Source organism: Tiliqua scincoides, chromosome 2, assembly GCF_035046505.1.
Source record: "Tiliqua scincoides isolate rTilSci1 chromosome 2, rTilSci1.hap2, whole genome shotgun sequence".
NCBI lineage: Eukaryota > Metazoa > Chordata > Lepidosauria > Squamata > Scincidae > Tiliqua > Tiliqua scincoides.
Genome location: NC_089822.1, coordinates 145,357,388 through 145,372,975, shown reverse-complemented (window position 1 = coordinate 145,372,975; position 15,588 = coordinate 145,357,388). Strand labels below are relative to the sequence as shown.

Here is a 15,588-nt window from a genome sequence, read left to right as displayed (position 1 = left end):
CAACACAATTTATACCTTCATTGAGGCGCCTAGACTGTTAAAGAGAGAAAGGTAAACTGTGCTGTTATACAAAGCCCACATTCCTTGCAAAGAAAATAAGGAAATTAAAAGTTAAAAAGACCTCAGCAAATCAATTTAAAGATGCAACTTCAGCCCTGCAAGAGTTCAGTTGCAAAATCAAAATTAAAGAGAGACCAAAACAAACCAATAAAGTTAAATTCACTGTTCAGTCTTAACATTTGGTTTTAACCTGCCTATGAATTGAAAAAATTGAGCAACATAGTACTATTCTGCCACATCTCTCATATACCAGAGGCTTTTAAAGTATATTCCCGGAAAACCTATGGCCCAGCCCTACTAGGCCCAGTCACCAGCAGAATGTGCATTCTGCTAGCAGCAACTGCTGTAAAGCAGCCCTAAAGGAAGCTTCAGCAGCATGCAGAGTACAACACTGCAGGAATGCCAGAAGGAAGGTCAGAGCCCTTCCACATGCCTCGGTGGATCCTGGAGGACCCACCAAGGCAGGTAAGATGGCAGGATAGGATGGAACAGGGGAGGGGATGAAACTGGGTGAGGAAGGGGGAGGAACAGAGAGTGGGGTGACTGTGGAAAGGGTGGATCCAGAGGCAATGGTATGCACTGGATCCTATCCTCCTTTTTTGTAGCCTAGACGTTTTTCCTTTAAGTGACCAAGAACAACCATGCAACAATTTAGAACAACAATGGAATAACGCCACCTGACCAACGGTCAGACATATAGAGAAGCAAAGACTTCCCACCTGGGCCCTAAGCAGGTGACTGATAAACCAAAATTGCAATTGATTGGTAGGTGGATTGCCGCTGTTCACCTGAATGACAACGCTGTATGAAAGCCAACCCACCACAACACAGCTGTCCCCCAGCATCCTTCAAGCTACCCAAAAGACACTTCATGCCTTTTTCAAAAAGACAGTGGACCACCTAGACAGGCTCAAAGAACATGCAACACTCTTACCATTGTGATCCCCAGACTCCAAATATCGGATTTAACACTGTATCCCTTTTGATTTAATTCTGGGTTGATTCTTTCAGGCTGGGAAAGGGAAAGACAAAACACATTAAAATACAGTGCATTCGTATGTTTTGTGTGTGTGTGTAGGGGGGGGGGTGTTTTAAAACCCTGGGCCAGTTCAAAGATGTTTCTAAGCCTTGGTGTTAAATGCAAATTAGATGTTTCCATTAGTAGAGTTGTAGTAAAAGCACAGAAGCAGGCATCAAGCATATTCTTTTCAGCACAACTTATCATTTTTCCCCTCTGAACTTTCCTTCCCCAAAGCCTCAGGTTTACATGCAAATTAGATGCTTATTCTACAGTTCCAAACATATGAACATCAAGTTTACATGCAACACTGATGCTTTTGGCATCTTTCCACCTGCCTCAGTGGGCTTCTGAGGAGAGCGTATAAAGAGCTTGTATCTCAACTGTAGGGCATTAAGAAGACAGAGCTTCCCTGTGCTTGGTCAGACAAGCTCAGGGATTGCTCTACTTCCTTGTTCTGAAGGATCAAAAGCTTCCCTAGTCTTCCTCACAATTCCCTAGACTAGAGCCTTAAAAGGCACCCTTCAACTACAACTGAGGTGTGTAATTAGGGAACAAGACACAGGCAAAAAATTAAATCTAAAATAAAAGCACATTTTGCAAATATGCAAACTTTTATTTTATATTCCATACTATAGAAGACTTTCTCAGGGGGATTATGTCCAGTTTGTAAAACATCAGAGTATTGTGACCTGAGCAAATTCATATTCTGAATCCGGTAATTAAGAACTTTGTGAATCTCACTAGTTGGAAATAGCTGAAGAAACTAGAATCTCACAATCACCTACTCCGCAAATGTATAAAGAATCAGGTAAGTAAGTAATGGGACAGACTGCAGCGAAGATTTCCTGCTTCTTTGCACTTACGGCCATATAAGGTTTGCAGCCAGCATCCATCGTCTTGGCTACAGAGTCAACGAGGTAACCACTAATTCCAAAATCGCACATTTTAACCTGTCCTAATGTATTGATCAACACATTGGAGGGCTTGACATCTGCAAGGGGGGACACAAAGAAATCAACACTCATTAAAAAGCAGGCTGTTTGCAGTGGATCATGGGAGAAAACTGGAGTAGATAAAAGTTGTTACCACCAGAGGGCATCAGAAGCAGCATGCCCTTTGCTTATGGTCTCAGAATTGCCAGATGCCAATTTTTTTAACAACATTTTTAATCTAAAACTTTTAACTTTTTCCCCTGGAGTTGTAGACTAAGGTTAACATGCATTCCAACCAAAGCTACTTAAAAATTATATAGGATAATATTTAAAGCTTAGGGAAAGCTAATATAAGACAAATGAAGTCTAGGTGCTAGTCTGGCTTCCTGCTAACATTGTTAAGAAATCAGGAGCCAGAAACAGTGATTAAGCACTGACATTTGGTAACACAGATATTGGCAGTAATTAATGGTGGCCAGAGTTTCTTTTGAGGTGGGTTTTCAGAGTCTGGGATAAAGACATGCATTAAGGAGAAGAATTTGTATTAAGGGGGTAAATTTGCTTTAAGGAGGAGAGAAACTACTGTTGTGCATATTCAAGTAGACTCCCAGTTAACTGTCACAGCAGGGACACCATGTTGCATCTACACCAGCCCACTGCAATAAAGTTACCTCCACTCGGAATAGCAATTAACTGGCAAGAATAATTTTTCCTGCAACAGGAGATACAAAGACTACTCACCACATTCATTAATTCAATTTATACTCCACTTTTCTCCTGAGTGGGCACCCAGAACACCTCACATGTCTATTTTGATGGTCTAGATCAGGGGTGCCCAAACCCCGGCCCTGGGGCCACTTGCAGCCCTCAAGGACTCCCAATCTGGCCCGCAGGGGGCCCCCAGTCTCCAATAAGCCTCTGGCCTTCCGGAGACTTGCTGGAGCCCACACTGGCCCGACACAACTGCTCTCAGCATGACAGCCAACTGTTCAACCTTTTGTGAGAGCTGTGGGACGAGGGCTCCCTCCACTCCTTGCTGTTTACATCTGTGATGCAGCAGCAGCAGAGAAGGAAAGGCCAGACTTGCTTTGTGCAAGGCCTTTTATAGGCCTTGAGTTATTGCAAGACCTTCATTCAATCATAAGTTCCATCTCTAATATATTCATTTATGTAAATTTATTCAAATTTAAAATGTAAATTATTTCCCCCCCCCCCCGGCCCCTGACACAGCATCAGAGAGATAATGTGACCCTCCTGCCAAAAAGGTTGGGCACCCCAGGTCTAGACTGACTACCTCAATATGCTTTACATAAGACTATCCTTGAAGAGGATTCAAAAGCTTTCCATTCTCCAAAAGTTTTCCATTCATTGTTTGCCTCTAGACTGACCCCTAGCCTATATTCCTTGTTTTAGAGACACAGAACCACTCTCCAACCACAGCCTTTCATCATGGTCTGAATTTGAGGCACCCTTCCCTCTCCTTTCCCAGCTTATTTTCCAAACTTCCTCCCCTTTCTCTCTTCCTTCACCCCCTTAGTCCTTCATGTTCATGACCCAGGTCTCTCTAGGAAACCCACTGTTTCCCAGCATCCATCCTCCTTTCCTCATTCACTCATAATGTGATGTGCTCCCTCTTCCTGTCTATGGACCTCGTTTCTCCTCATGGCTTCTCTAACTGCTTATGCTCAGGGTCTTGCTGTGAAAAATGGCTAGAAAGACAAACAGGTAGTACCTCAGTATCCACTGGTTTGGCATCCACTGATACTGGATTTCCTTGTTACAAGGGGAAAAAAGCACTAAAATCCCATTTCTTACCTTTGCACTATTGAATAATTATAATTTCATTCCATTATTCACCCCATTTAGTGGGTGAATGTGGTATACCATCTATACCAATGCATTCTAGGGTGGCAACGGAAGAGTAAGAAACCTGGAAGTGGGTCTTTAAAGTTATTTTCCCCTGATCTGGTATCTACTGATTTTTTAATCCACTGGAATGGAACCCCAGTGGATAACAAGACATGACCTGTATTACCATATCTGCTCATCGAAAGTGTCGACCCAATGTGCGGCGGCAGTAAAGAAGACTAATTCTATGCTTGAGATCATTAGAAAAGGTATTGAGAAAAAGACAGCTAATACTATAATGCCATTGTACAAATCAATGGTAAGGTCACACCTACATAAGAACATAAGAACAGCCCCACTGGATCAGGCCATAGGCCCATCTAGTCCAGCTTCCTGTATCTCACAGCGGCCCACCAAATGCCCCAGGGAGCACACCAGATAACAAGAGACCTCATCCTGGTGCCCTCCCTTGCATCTGGCATTCTGACATTACCCATTTCTAAAATCAGGAGGTTGCGCATACACATCATGGCTTGTACCCCATAATGGATTTTTCCTCCAGAAACTTGTCCAATCCCCTTTTAAAGGTGTCTAGGCTAGACGCCAGCACCACATCCTGTGGCAAGGAGTTCCATAGACCGACCACACGCTGAGTAAAGAAATATTTTCTTTTGTCTGTCCTAACCCGCCAACACTCAATTTTAGTGGATGTGCCCTGGTTCTGGTATTATGTGAGAGTGTAAAGAGCATCTCCCTATCCACTCTGTCCATCCCCTGCATAATTTTGTATGTCTCAATCATGTCCACCCTCAGGCACCTCTTTTCTAGACTGAAGAGGCCCAAACGCCGTAGCCTTTCCTCATAAGGAAGGTGCCCCAGTCCTGTAATCATCATAATCGCTCTCTTTTACACCTTTTCCATTTCCACTATGTCTTTTTTGAGATGCGGCAACCAGAACTGGACACAATACTCCAGGTGTGGCCTTACCATAGAGTTGTACAACGGCATTATAATACTAGCCGTTTTGTTCTCAATACCTTTCCTAATGATCCCAAGCATAGAATTGGCCTTCTTCACTGCCGCCGCACATTGGGTCGACACTTTCATCGACCTGTCTACCACCACCCCAAGATCTCTCTCCTGTTCTGTCACAGACAGCTCAGAACCCATCAGCCTATATCTAAAGTTTTGATTTTTTGCCCCAATGTGCATGACTTTACACTTACTGACATTGAAGCGCATCTGCCATTTGGCTGCCCATTCTGCCAGTCTGGAGAGATCCTTCTGGAGCTCCTCACAATCACTTCTGGTCTTTACCACTCGGAAAAGTTTGGTGTCGTCTGCAAACTTAGTCACCTCACTGCTCAACCCTGTCTCCAGGTCATTTATGAAGAGGTTGAAAAGCACCGGTCCCAGGACAGATCCTTGGGGCACACCGCTTTTCACCTTTCTCCACTGTGAAAATTGCCCATTGACACCCACTCTCTGCTTCCTGGCCTCCAACCAGTTCTCAATCCACAAGAGGACCTGTCCTCTAATTCCCTGACTGTGGAGTTTTTTCAGTAGCCTTTGGTGAGGGACCGTGTCAAACGCCTTCTGAAAGTCCAGACATATAATGCTCACGGGTTCTCCCGCATCCACATGCCTCTTGACCTTTTCAAAGAATTCTAAAAGGTTCGTGAGGCAAGACTTACCCTTACAGAAGCCATGCTGACTCTCCCTCAGCAAGGCCTGTACATCTATGTGTTTTGAGATCCTATCTTTGATGAGGCATTCCACCATCTTACCCGGTATGGATGTTAGGCTGACCAGCCTAGAGTTTCCCGGGTCCCCCCTCTTTCCCTTTTTAAAAATAGGCGTGACATTTGCTATCCTCCAATCTTCTGACACCATGGCCGTTTTGAGGGACAAGTTGCATACCTTAGTCAAGAGATCTGCAACTTCATTCTTCAATTCCTTAATAACTCTTGGGTGGATGCCATCAGGGCCCGGTGACTTATTCATCTTTAATTTATCAATGAGGTCTGAAACATCTTCTCTTTTAACCTCTAACTTAACTCCTCGGTCAGGAGGGGCCGTTCGGGCAGCGGTATCTGCCCGAGGTCTTCTGCCGTGAAGACAGATGCAAAGAACTCATTTAATTTCTCTGCCATCTCTAAGTCTCCCTTTATCTCCCCTTTCCCTCCCTCACCATCCAGAGGGCCAACCGCTTTTCTGGCGGGTTTCCTGCTTCTAACATATTTGAAGAAGCTTTTATTATTCCCCTTAATGTTGCTGGCCATTTGTTCCTCATAGTCTCGCTTGGCCTCCCGTATCACCTTCTTACATTTCTTTTGCCACAGTTTATGTTCCCTTTTATTCTCCTCATTAGGGCAAGACTTCCATTTACGGAAGGAAGCTTCCTTGCCCTTCACAGCCTCTCTAACCTGGCTGGTTAGCCATGCGGGCACCCTCCTGGATTTAGTTGAACCCTTCTTTCTTTGCGGTATACACCTCTGCTGGGCCTCTATTACTGTTTTAAGCAGCCTCCAGGCACTCTGGAGAGATTGGACTCTTTTTACCCTCCCTTTCAACCTCCTTCTGGAGTTTTAGCTTCCAACCTCCCTTTCAACCTCCTTCTGGAGTTTTACCTTCCCTTTCAACCTGGAGTATTGTGTCCAGTTCTGGTCGCCACATCTCAAAAAAGGATATTGTGGAAATAGAAAAGGTGCAAAAGAGAGCAACCAAAATTACTGGGCTAGGGCACGTCCCTTATGAGGAAAGGCTACAGCGTTTGGGCCTCTTCATTCTAGAAAAGAGGCACCTGAAGGGGAACATGACTGAAACATACAAAATTATGCAGGGGATCAAAAGATAAGACGCTCTTTTCCCTCTCACCTAACATCAGAACCAGGGGACATCTATTAAAGTTGAGTGTTGGGAAAGTTAGGACAGACAAGAGAAAATATTTCTTTACTCAGAGTGTAATTAGTCTGCAGAACTCTTTGCCAAAGGAAGTAGTGATTGCATCTTGCCTAGATGCCTTTAAGAGGGGATTGGACAAATTTCTGGAGGAAAAGTTCATCATGGGTTACAAGTCATGGTAACTATGTACAAGCTCCTGGTTTTAGAGGTAGGCTGCCTCTGATTGCCAGATGAAAGGGACAGCACCAGGACACAGGTTGTATCTGTTGTATGCTGCCTGAGGCATTTGGTGGGCCAATGTGAGATACAGGAGGCTGGACTGGATGGGCCTTTGGCCTGATCCAGCGAGGCTCTTCTTATGTTCTTAAGTTTAGCTCAGCACTGTCTTACTTTGATTCCTCCTTCCCTCCCATCATTCCCCCCTCCATTATTGTTAATGATCCCCAGAATAAATTTGTTTTGTTGCATCCTTCCTTCATCATCCTCCTGCCCCCACACCATATAGCTGTGCCACTAATCATTACACAGCACGCCAGCAGAGGTCCACTTTGGAAATTTTGATGGTTAGTAAATGCCTTTTTCTTTAAGCAGGCATTTCTGTGAAATTACATCCTCAAATCAGATTTGTTTTTCCCTGGTTTTCAGTTAGTTTTCTCAACTGAGCTGGTCTCCGTTCTTTCTTTCTCATTTCAGTGACACTTTGGGCAATTATTTTGGATTATTTGAAGGTTTTCATTTATTGATTATCATCATCCATTGTTCTAAGTCTCCTTGGGGGCCTCTTTGGGGCAAAAAGACAGAATACAAATTGCTAGATAAACATTTTTATGGAAAACAATGAGGTAGAATTCCTGGTCTTAGAGTTAAATAAAAATTATAATGCTGCAGTCTTGTTAATCTAGGTCACAAGTTGAGAATGGCTTGACTTGAGAATGGCTCCCTCTCTTGAGACTTTTCGGTGAGGCCTGAAGACCCTTCTGTTTAAACAAACCTTCTGAGTTCCTGGCCTTTTTTACATCTTTTAGTAATTTTTACAGGCCTGATTCCTCTACGATCTGCTGCTTTATGCTCTTTTTATCTGACTTTTTATCCGACTACTGTTTTATGGTATCTGTTAATGTGTTTTTAATATGTTTTTATCTATTTGTTAAATTATGTTTTTTAATCTGTTTTTAACATGTTGTAAGCCGCCCTGGGTCCCTTAGGGAGAAGGGCAGGGTATAAATAAAGTTTATTATTATTATTATTGAAATGTGCCTCAGAAACATGGAGCTGGTACATCAGCTGGTGCACTGGTGTAATGTACTCTCTGCAACCGGGGGGGGGGGAGGGAGGGAGTACAAAATTTATTTCCATTTGTGTAATTTTAACTGGCCCACAATACTCTTCTACAGTCATCCTCCCACAAATCAGTAATTGTTACAGCAGCCACACTGGCAATACTTACCTCGGTGAATTACAGATAGCTTACTGTGTAAATGTTCTAGCGCTTTTACGATCTGAAACACAAGGAACGAGTGTGAGCTGTCATTGGCTGAAGTAGTACTAATGCACTGTCTTCTGCAGAATCTAGGTCACAAGTTCATAATCCTTTCATCTTTAACGGGTGGAGACAGTCTAGGTCTCAGACAACTTGGCAATTAACAGACAGGGGAGTGCTGAGCCTGCAGTCTGGCATCAGGGTGGTAAAGTGATTCAAAGTATTCATTGCTCTTCTTCCAGCTACCCTTAGCAGTGTGCACAAAATAAAGAGATAATGACCTCCCAGGGTCAGAAACTTCAGTGGTTAAATTCCAGGGAATCTGAGAATTCCAAGCCCCTCCAAATGCTGATTTCCACATACATACATATATGACATGTCTCCCTAAACACCACTTCTACTCTGTTCCTAAGGGGTTAAACTTCACAACAGCCAGGATCCTCCCCTGCAAGCTGCCCTCTTTTCAAGGGAAGAAAAAGATGTACCCCCAATGTACCCACTTTAGCCGAGACTTTGGTCACAAAAATAGTCCATGCGAGTGTGTCTCTCACCACTCCTAAGGCAATCACCACAAATAGTTTGGCCCTAACCTTCCTTCCACATTGGGGGTAGGAAAAAGGGTAATGTCAAAAATTCTGCCTGCCATCCCATTCAGTTATTTCAGGATGCTTCAAGGGAATATGGCTAATTCTTACCAAGGATAAATTATTAGAGAGGCGGCTGTTTCTCTTCCTCCTTCATTTGCAACTTCATACTGTTTATAGCAGATGGGACAGATGTGGGCTGCTTCATGCCAGGGAAACACTTAGCTCTGGCCCCTTACAGGGTGGGGGCAGGTAGGTTGCAGCAATGTGATCCCCATGATCATGCTGCTGCTGGGGAAAGGGGGGGGTTGGTGACTTACCTGAAACCAGAAATGGGGTCGGGGGTGCAAGGAGCCCTGTGGATATGTCCACAGGGCTCCCCAAGCAAGGAAAATTTTCAAAAACGTGATCAGAATTCACTTTCAGTTTCCAATTGCGAAACTGGAAATGGCTTCCGACTGCATTTTTTAAATTTTCCAGGCTTGGTGGACCCTGCAGATGTGTCTGCAGGACTCCCCACACACACACCCCCAGACCCTGTTGCTGGTTTTAGGTAAGCCAGGAACCCCCTCCCTTTCCCCAGCGGCAGCACAATCCTGGGGATCACATCGCTGCAATCCCCCTGTCCCCACAAGCACTTAGGTGGTTCCCTCCTCCTGAGGAGAACTTTGGGAACCACAGGACTAAACTAATCCCATTGCATTGATGGAAACAGTGCTAATCCTTCTGGAAAAAGATTTTGTTTTTTTAAAAAAGGACTCACTGAGACAGCTATTTTTCCTAGGATATCTTCAGGAATCGTTAAGCCTTTGTCAATGACTTGCTTGTAGAACTTGTCCAGTGATGTGTCCATCAGTTCCATACAGATCCATACGTCTCCCTAGGAAAACATGGGTGGGGGGGGAAGAATAGCGGTTATCAAGTTTCATCTACCAACTACCACCTTCAAGACACGTGCATTGGCTTCCATAGCTTCCCTATTTTTTTTCCTTTCTTGAAGAAAACTGCACTCATCTCTCAATTCCTTTCCCATCATACACAGTATTTGACCTGCAGGAATACACATATCAATGTCTCCCAACAATGGAGGACAAGAAAAATTAGACAATGTAGTCTCTCATTCTCCTGTTTAACTTCCAATCTAGGCCACAAGTTAACCTGCCATTTCATGAACTGTAAATAAGATGGGATTCTCAGTTCATGGATAGTTTGTTTTCTAAAAAGCTACCATCACATCTCTAAGTTTACTTCCCTCTGACCACAAAGACATCAGGGCCTCAAGGTTAGCTTCCTTGATGAAGGGAACATATTTGTTAGGCACAATACTTGTCAGAAGGGCTATTTCAAGGATAATATACCTCATGTGAGTTCCACCTTCCAGACAAATTCTAATTTGTACAAAAAAGGGATCAGAAGCAGGATATTCAGGGTCTCTGGCAATCTTTTCATGCCAGTAACGTATCAAATTAAAAATCATCACCATCCTGAATTCTGGTACTAAAAGTTCCTTTCCTGTTTTACAGAATCTGATTTTTTTTTAAGGAAGCACTGGGTAAGAGAGAAGTGTTGCAGCAGGAGGAGGAGGAAAGGGGGCAATGGAGGAAAAGGAAATCATTTATTAGCTGTTTCAGAGTTTAGAATCTCAATTTCTCAATAAAAACACACTGAAGTGGAAAAAATTCACCTTTTTATCACACTTTATCTATTTAATTATGTGTACAAAAAGGAGAACTGAAACTACGTATACTGGCCTTAAGTATGCTCTCCTATGCTTTTCAGTATTGAGATGGGTGAGAAGGCAGACTGCAAGCCTTTCTGTTAATACCTTAAGAACCAGGCCTGTGAGCACATGCTCACTGCCAATCTTAATATTGCCTGAGGGCCTTTCAGATATACACACAGCACAGCCTAATGCATCTTAACTCAGAAGCAAATCCCACTGCATTCAGTGGGGCTTGCTCCTCAGTAAGCCTGCAAAGGACTGCTGCCCAATTATGAGGGAGGATGCCATACCTCTCGAAACAGCGCACCATAGAACGTGACAGTGAAGTGACAGTCCACTGTCCTCATAGAAATATCTAGGTCCATCAGCAGTCTCTTCTGCTCCTGGCTGTTCACTGTCGCACGGATTCGCTGGAAGAAAGACCTGGCGTTAGTATTCACTCCCCTGTGTCCCAGCCATGTGAAATGTTGCAGCTCAATGATCACAAAAGTTACAAGAGTCGCATCACTGGGCTCAATTACCAGGGAAGTTTCAACAGCGCTGTCTCCATTTTTCTAAGGCAGCTTTACCTCTTCTTTACAGTCCTCCTTAACCAACAAAAACAAATCACTCTGACCAAGTAGTTACAGCAGACAGCCTCCAACCTCAGGTAAATTTCAAGAGCTAAAAATTGATTGCAGCCACAGAAATTAAGCCTGCAGAGATAGTGACCTGGTGAGCTTTGAACTCTTGCCCCTCCAGAGAAACTGGTGCTTTTTGTGGACTTGAGTAATAAGGCTGCAATCCTATGCACACTTACCTGCAGGAAAATCTCACTGAAATCAGTGAAGCTTACTTCTGAGTAGACATACATAGGCTTAGACTGCAAGTCTCTCATAATAGGCCCCCAAAATCAGAGGCCACTTTGAAGGTTTTTGTTAGAGCCTGTTTGTGCCTCTGTGAAATGGGGATAATAACGCTTACCTACCTCACAGGCGTAATTTATGTCTGGGAAGCACTGTGAGATCCTCGGATGTGAGGTGCTATAGAAGGGCAAAGGATGATTGTTATTACAGAAGTGCTTTTTCATCTCTCTCTTTCTCTTCCTCTCCTTTTTTTCCCTTTCTCTATTCTGCCATCATAGTCTTGATCATGATGGCAGAACATTTAGGAGAAAGTGATTACTGAAAAAGGCCCAGATTCAGCAACGCAAACTCCATCTGCCCCAATCTTGTAGCTCCTTGCACCTGCAGCACCTCTGAAGCACATAGCAAGGACCTTCCCATTTATTTCCATGTCAGAAACAGTTGCGTGAGATTATGAATGTGTACCCCTACTGCAAGTATATAAATGTCTCTAATACTGAAGTAAGAAACCCTAATCACCCTGAAAGCCTGTGTGTGCACTGAGCATTCTGTACAGCTTAAGTTCCAACCAATTTGCTCTATACAAGCATAAAGCTTAACCATGGTTAAGGCTGAAAACTAAAACCCGGGCTAAGGATTGCTTGCACACCAGGTTGTGAAAGTCCATTTCTATAGGCTGCATTAACCATGGTTAACAATTACACCTGAACCAAGTAAACCGTGGTTAACATAGTTTACCTACTTCTCCAGCCTCTCTGTTTGCAAGTCTCCCTGGAGTCTCCCTATACATGTCCTCCTGCAGCAGGATTTAACTCAACAAATTAAAACTATGATTTTACTGTACAGCTGGAAATTTAAGTAGCTTGGCACTGTGGAACAAATAGAAAGAAAGGAGCACTCTGCGTGCTCCATGGAGGGGACAAACCAAGTTTACTATCATTTTCAAAGAGCTTTTGTCAGTGATCTATTAAGTTGAAGCCAACGAGATATACAAATATATACATTTGAATGTATATCTGTGTGTCCATCTCTCTTATATCCTTAGAGACCAAAATGCTGGGGACAAGAAAAAGTTCTGGTGCAAAGACCCATGTTATTTTTTTCCAAAGAGTTTTCAAAAGGAAATGAGAAGGAAATGACAATGAGTTTTTATATTTTGTAGGGAAATCAACTTCAGTGGGACATCAGTATATGTAAGGAAGTAAAACTCACTGGGAATGTGAAACAGAAGAAAAAAATCAAATTTCAAAATTAAAATATTGCATAATTTAAATGTAAAACCTAATCAAATGTTTTTGTGTGACAACCATATAAAATTAACACAACATTTTGAAAATGAGAATATTTTCAGAATTATATGAGCTTTCTTCAGATGATCACCTCCACACATTCGGCAAATGCGCTGGGAGCAGGGACCATGTCCACTAATCATGCCTGCAATTGTCATAGCCCTGATGCCCACAAATTCATGTTGGGACATGGCCAGAAGACACAGTCCACACCTTCCATGCACTCACTGAACATGTACAGGACATAAGCTGAAGAGTTATGAAAATAAATGCTTGTGATCAGCTGATGATGTTATAAACATCAATCACAACTGTCTGATTGTATGAACATTCTGTGTGACTATCCAAAATAAAAAGAGATCTGATTGTACCATTTTATAAATTCTCACAGAGGTTAATCAGCTCTTTTGTCAAAAAGACACGTAAAGAGAAAATGGTGATTGCTCCCAAATATCCAAAGCCCATAATATCATAACCAAACAGAAGTGTTAAAGAATTGGACTAAATCAGGGGTGGCCAATCATCTGACTCTAGGACTCCTGGACCTTTAACAATTGTGCAGAGGAGGAAACTTCAGTAGGTGCAGTTGTCATCTGTGAGACAACAAACTGCACCTACTGAAATTCCCTCCTGCACACAACTGTTAAAGGTCCAGGAGCCCCAAAGTTGAAAGGTTGGCCACCCTGGACTAAATATACCAAAAAGGATTGCTGTCAAGAGTGCACCTGGAGTTCATGTCTAAAGACAGCTTACAAAGTTTAAGAAAACATGTCTTACTAAACAATATCCAAGAGATACATAAACAAGGTGTTGTCATATACACAGCTGTAAATCCTGTTTCTCTTACTTTGTTAGACTCCAATCCTATACACACTTACCTGGGAGTAAGCCTCATTGAACTCAATGGGCTAACTTTTGAGTAGACATTCATAGGATTGCACTTAGTGAAAAATTGCCTGCCTGCCTAGAAATGAACTCATAATAATATTTAGGTTTCCTTCTATACTGAAGGGTACCAACTTCACTTTTTAAGAGCACTGTCATAAAGAGAGACAAGTTGCTTTGGAAAATTCAAATGTTAAGAACACAACAGTCCTTGGATCAGACCAAAGACCCATTGGTCCAGGAAGCCCAAATGTAGGGCATGAAGGCAAAAGTTACTACACAACTCAACCCTATAACTCACTCCTGTTTGAAAATCAAAACTAAGTGGAGAAAAGGTAAGGTTTCATTCTTAAATATGGAAATATGGCCTGTGGAAATGAAAACCGAACGTGCTTGCAACCTCGTGCTTTGGACATGGTGATGGCTGGGCTATATTCCATATATTGTAGTCGATATTTCCGATGTTCTGTCTCTTTACAGCATGATCTTCTAAATGAACCAGATTGTGCATCCCAATATTTAATGAATAACGAAAATTCAAGCTTGCGGCACATGAATCCCCAATTTGGTTCAAATCACATTTTGGTAACTTTAGCTTCTCCTACAAGAAACAAAAGCTTGAAGCATTCTAGGGCATATTGAACAGTTTTGAAGAAGAGCAATAGCTTGAAAGGGGTTGGAGAGCAGATGTGGAAAATTAATGAATACACATAGAAGCCACAAAATTTCATGCTACCTTCACTGCCATGATCTGCCCACTAGGCATGTGCCGCATCATCTCTACCACCCCGTAAGCGCCACGTCCAAGTTCTGATATTGGCTCCAGGTCATCAGCCTTGACTTCAAAGTTCTATGAAGGAATAAAGTCAAGACAATATCATCAGGTGCCAAACAGCAGCTATCCACTGTAATATAACAAATAAGAACTTATCTATTGATCCCTTAGCCTTGAATTTTCTTCTTGCATACTTCTGAAGTATGAACAGGGACTTGTTTCTCTAAAGTGGTTGAGTGGATTTCATTAAGACAGTGACACTTTGAAAGACACCATAAAGGCCCCTCACTTACCCGTATAACTAATAATTTCTTAAAGTGAGGAATTTTGAAAGTGTAGTCTTACCCCACTAAACAGCATTTTAGTGGGTCTTTCTGGATTCCCTATCACTTGAATTTTCTAATGCATTTTGATCAAACATTTTTAAAAGCTTTTTCCACATATACACGGGGTAAGGAAAAACGTGTACACTTGAGAAATACACATACAAACTCAACGGAAAAAAAGATACTTGTGAGACTTTCACACATTAGGGTCAGCGTTTTCCCATGTGTGGTGGGTTGCAATGCAGTGCTCCCCATAGTGCCACAATGCCTTATTGGGAGGCTCTGGAGGCTGCTCCCGGGTCATGTCAGGCCTGTGGTTTACTCTACTGGCGTCCGTGGGCCTCAGAATGGCCCATGGAAATGACTGAAAGCTACTTCCAGTTTGCAGATGCAACTTCCAATTTGACTAGAAATAACTTCCAAACACTTTTGCCGGCCATTCTGAGCCCTGCAAGGCCAACAGAGTGGGTCGTGGACCTGGTGAGACCTACAAGCAATCTCTGGGGCCTCCCAGTAAGACATTGCAGCACCATGGGAGCATCATGTTGTGACCAACTACGGTGGACAAGGTGGGTTGCAGCATTGAAATGTTTGGGAACCACTGCATTAGGTTATATATTGGTACACTTCTGCATTGTTTCCAGATGCAATTCCCTCCTGATTTAAGGGGATGTATTATTCATATCCCTCTTCTCTCTATATGCTTCAACCAGTCGTCTAGTTCAGATATCATAGTCAAAGACTATCATAGACATCGTAACGTTGGGTCCCAGGGTGATGTTTCAAGCTCGCACACTCCCATCTCCCCATGGCATGTTCTCACTTCTTGGTTTGCAGTTACTATAGTTTACTATGATAGGCCTCCACATGTACCCTGAAAGCAATAACAGATGTAAAAGCTTTCTTCCTACAATGG

General features: G+C 42.9%; 1 protein-coding gene across 1 annotated transcript in view; it reads right to left on the bottom strand.

Moving 5' to 3' along the window:
- The window catches only part of MAP2K6 (mitogen-activated protein kinase kinase 6), an 88,636-nt gene that overhangs the window by 16,769 nt on the left and 56,279 nt on the right, over positions 1 to 15,588 (bottom strand). Inside the window, exons 4-9 of the mRNA XM_066615058.1 lie at positions 14,308 to 14,421; positions 10,843 to 10,962; positions 9,593 to 9,709; positions 8,213 to 8,264; positions 1,945 to 2,072; positions 995 to 1,072 (exon numbers count right to left, since the gene is read on the bottom strand). Coding sequence (XP_066471155.1) covers positions 995 to 1,072; positions 1,945 to 2,072; positions 8,213 to 8,264; positions 9,593 to 9,709; positions 10,843 to 10,962; positions 14,308 to 14,421 — 609 coding nt within the window. The remainder of the gene's footprint in view (positions 1 to 994; positions 1,073 to 1,944; positions 2,073 to 8,212; positions 8,265 to 9,592; positions 9,710 to 10,842; positions 10,963 to 14,307; positions 14,422 to 15,588) is intronic.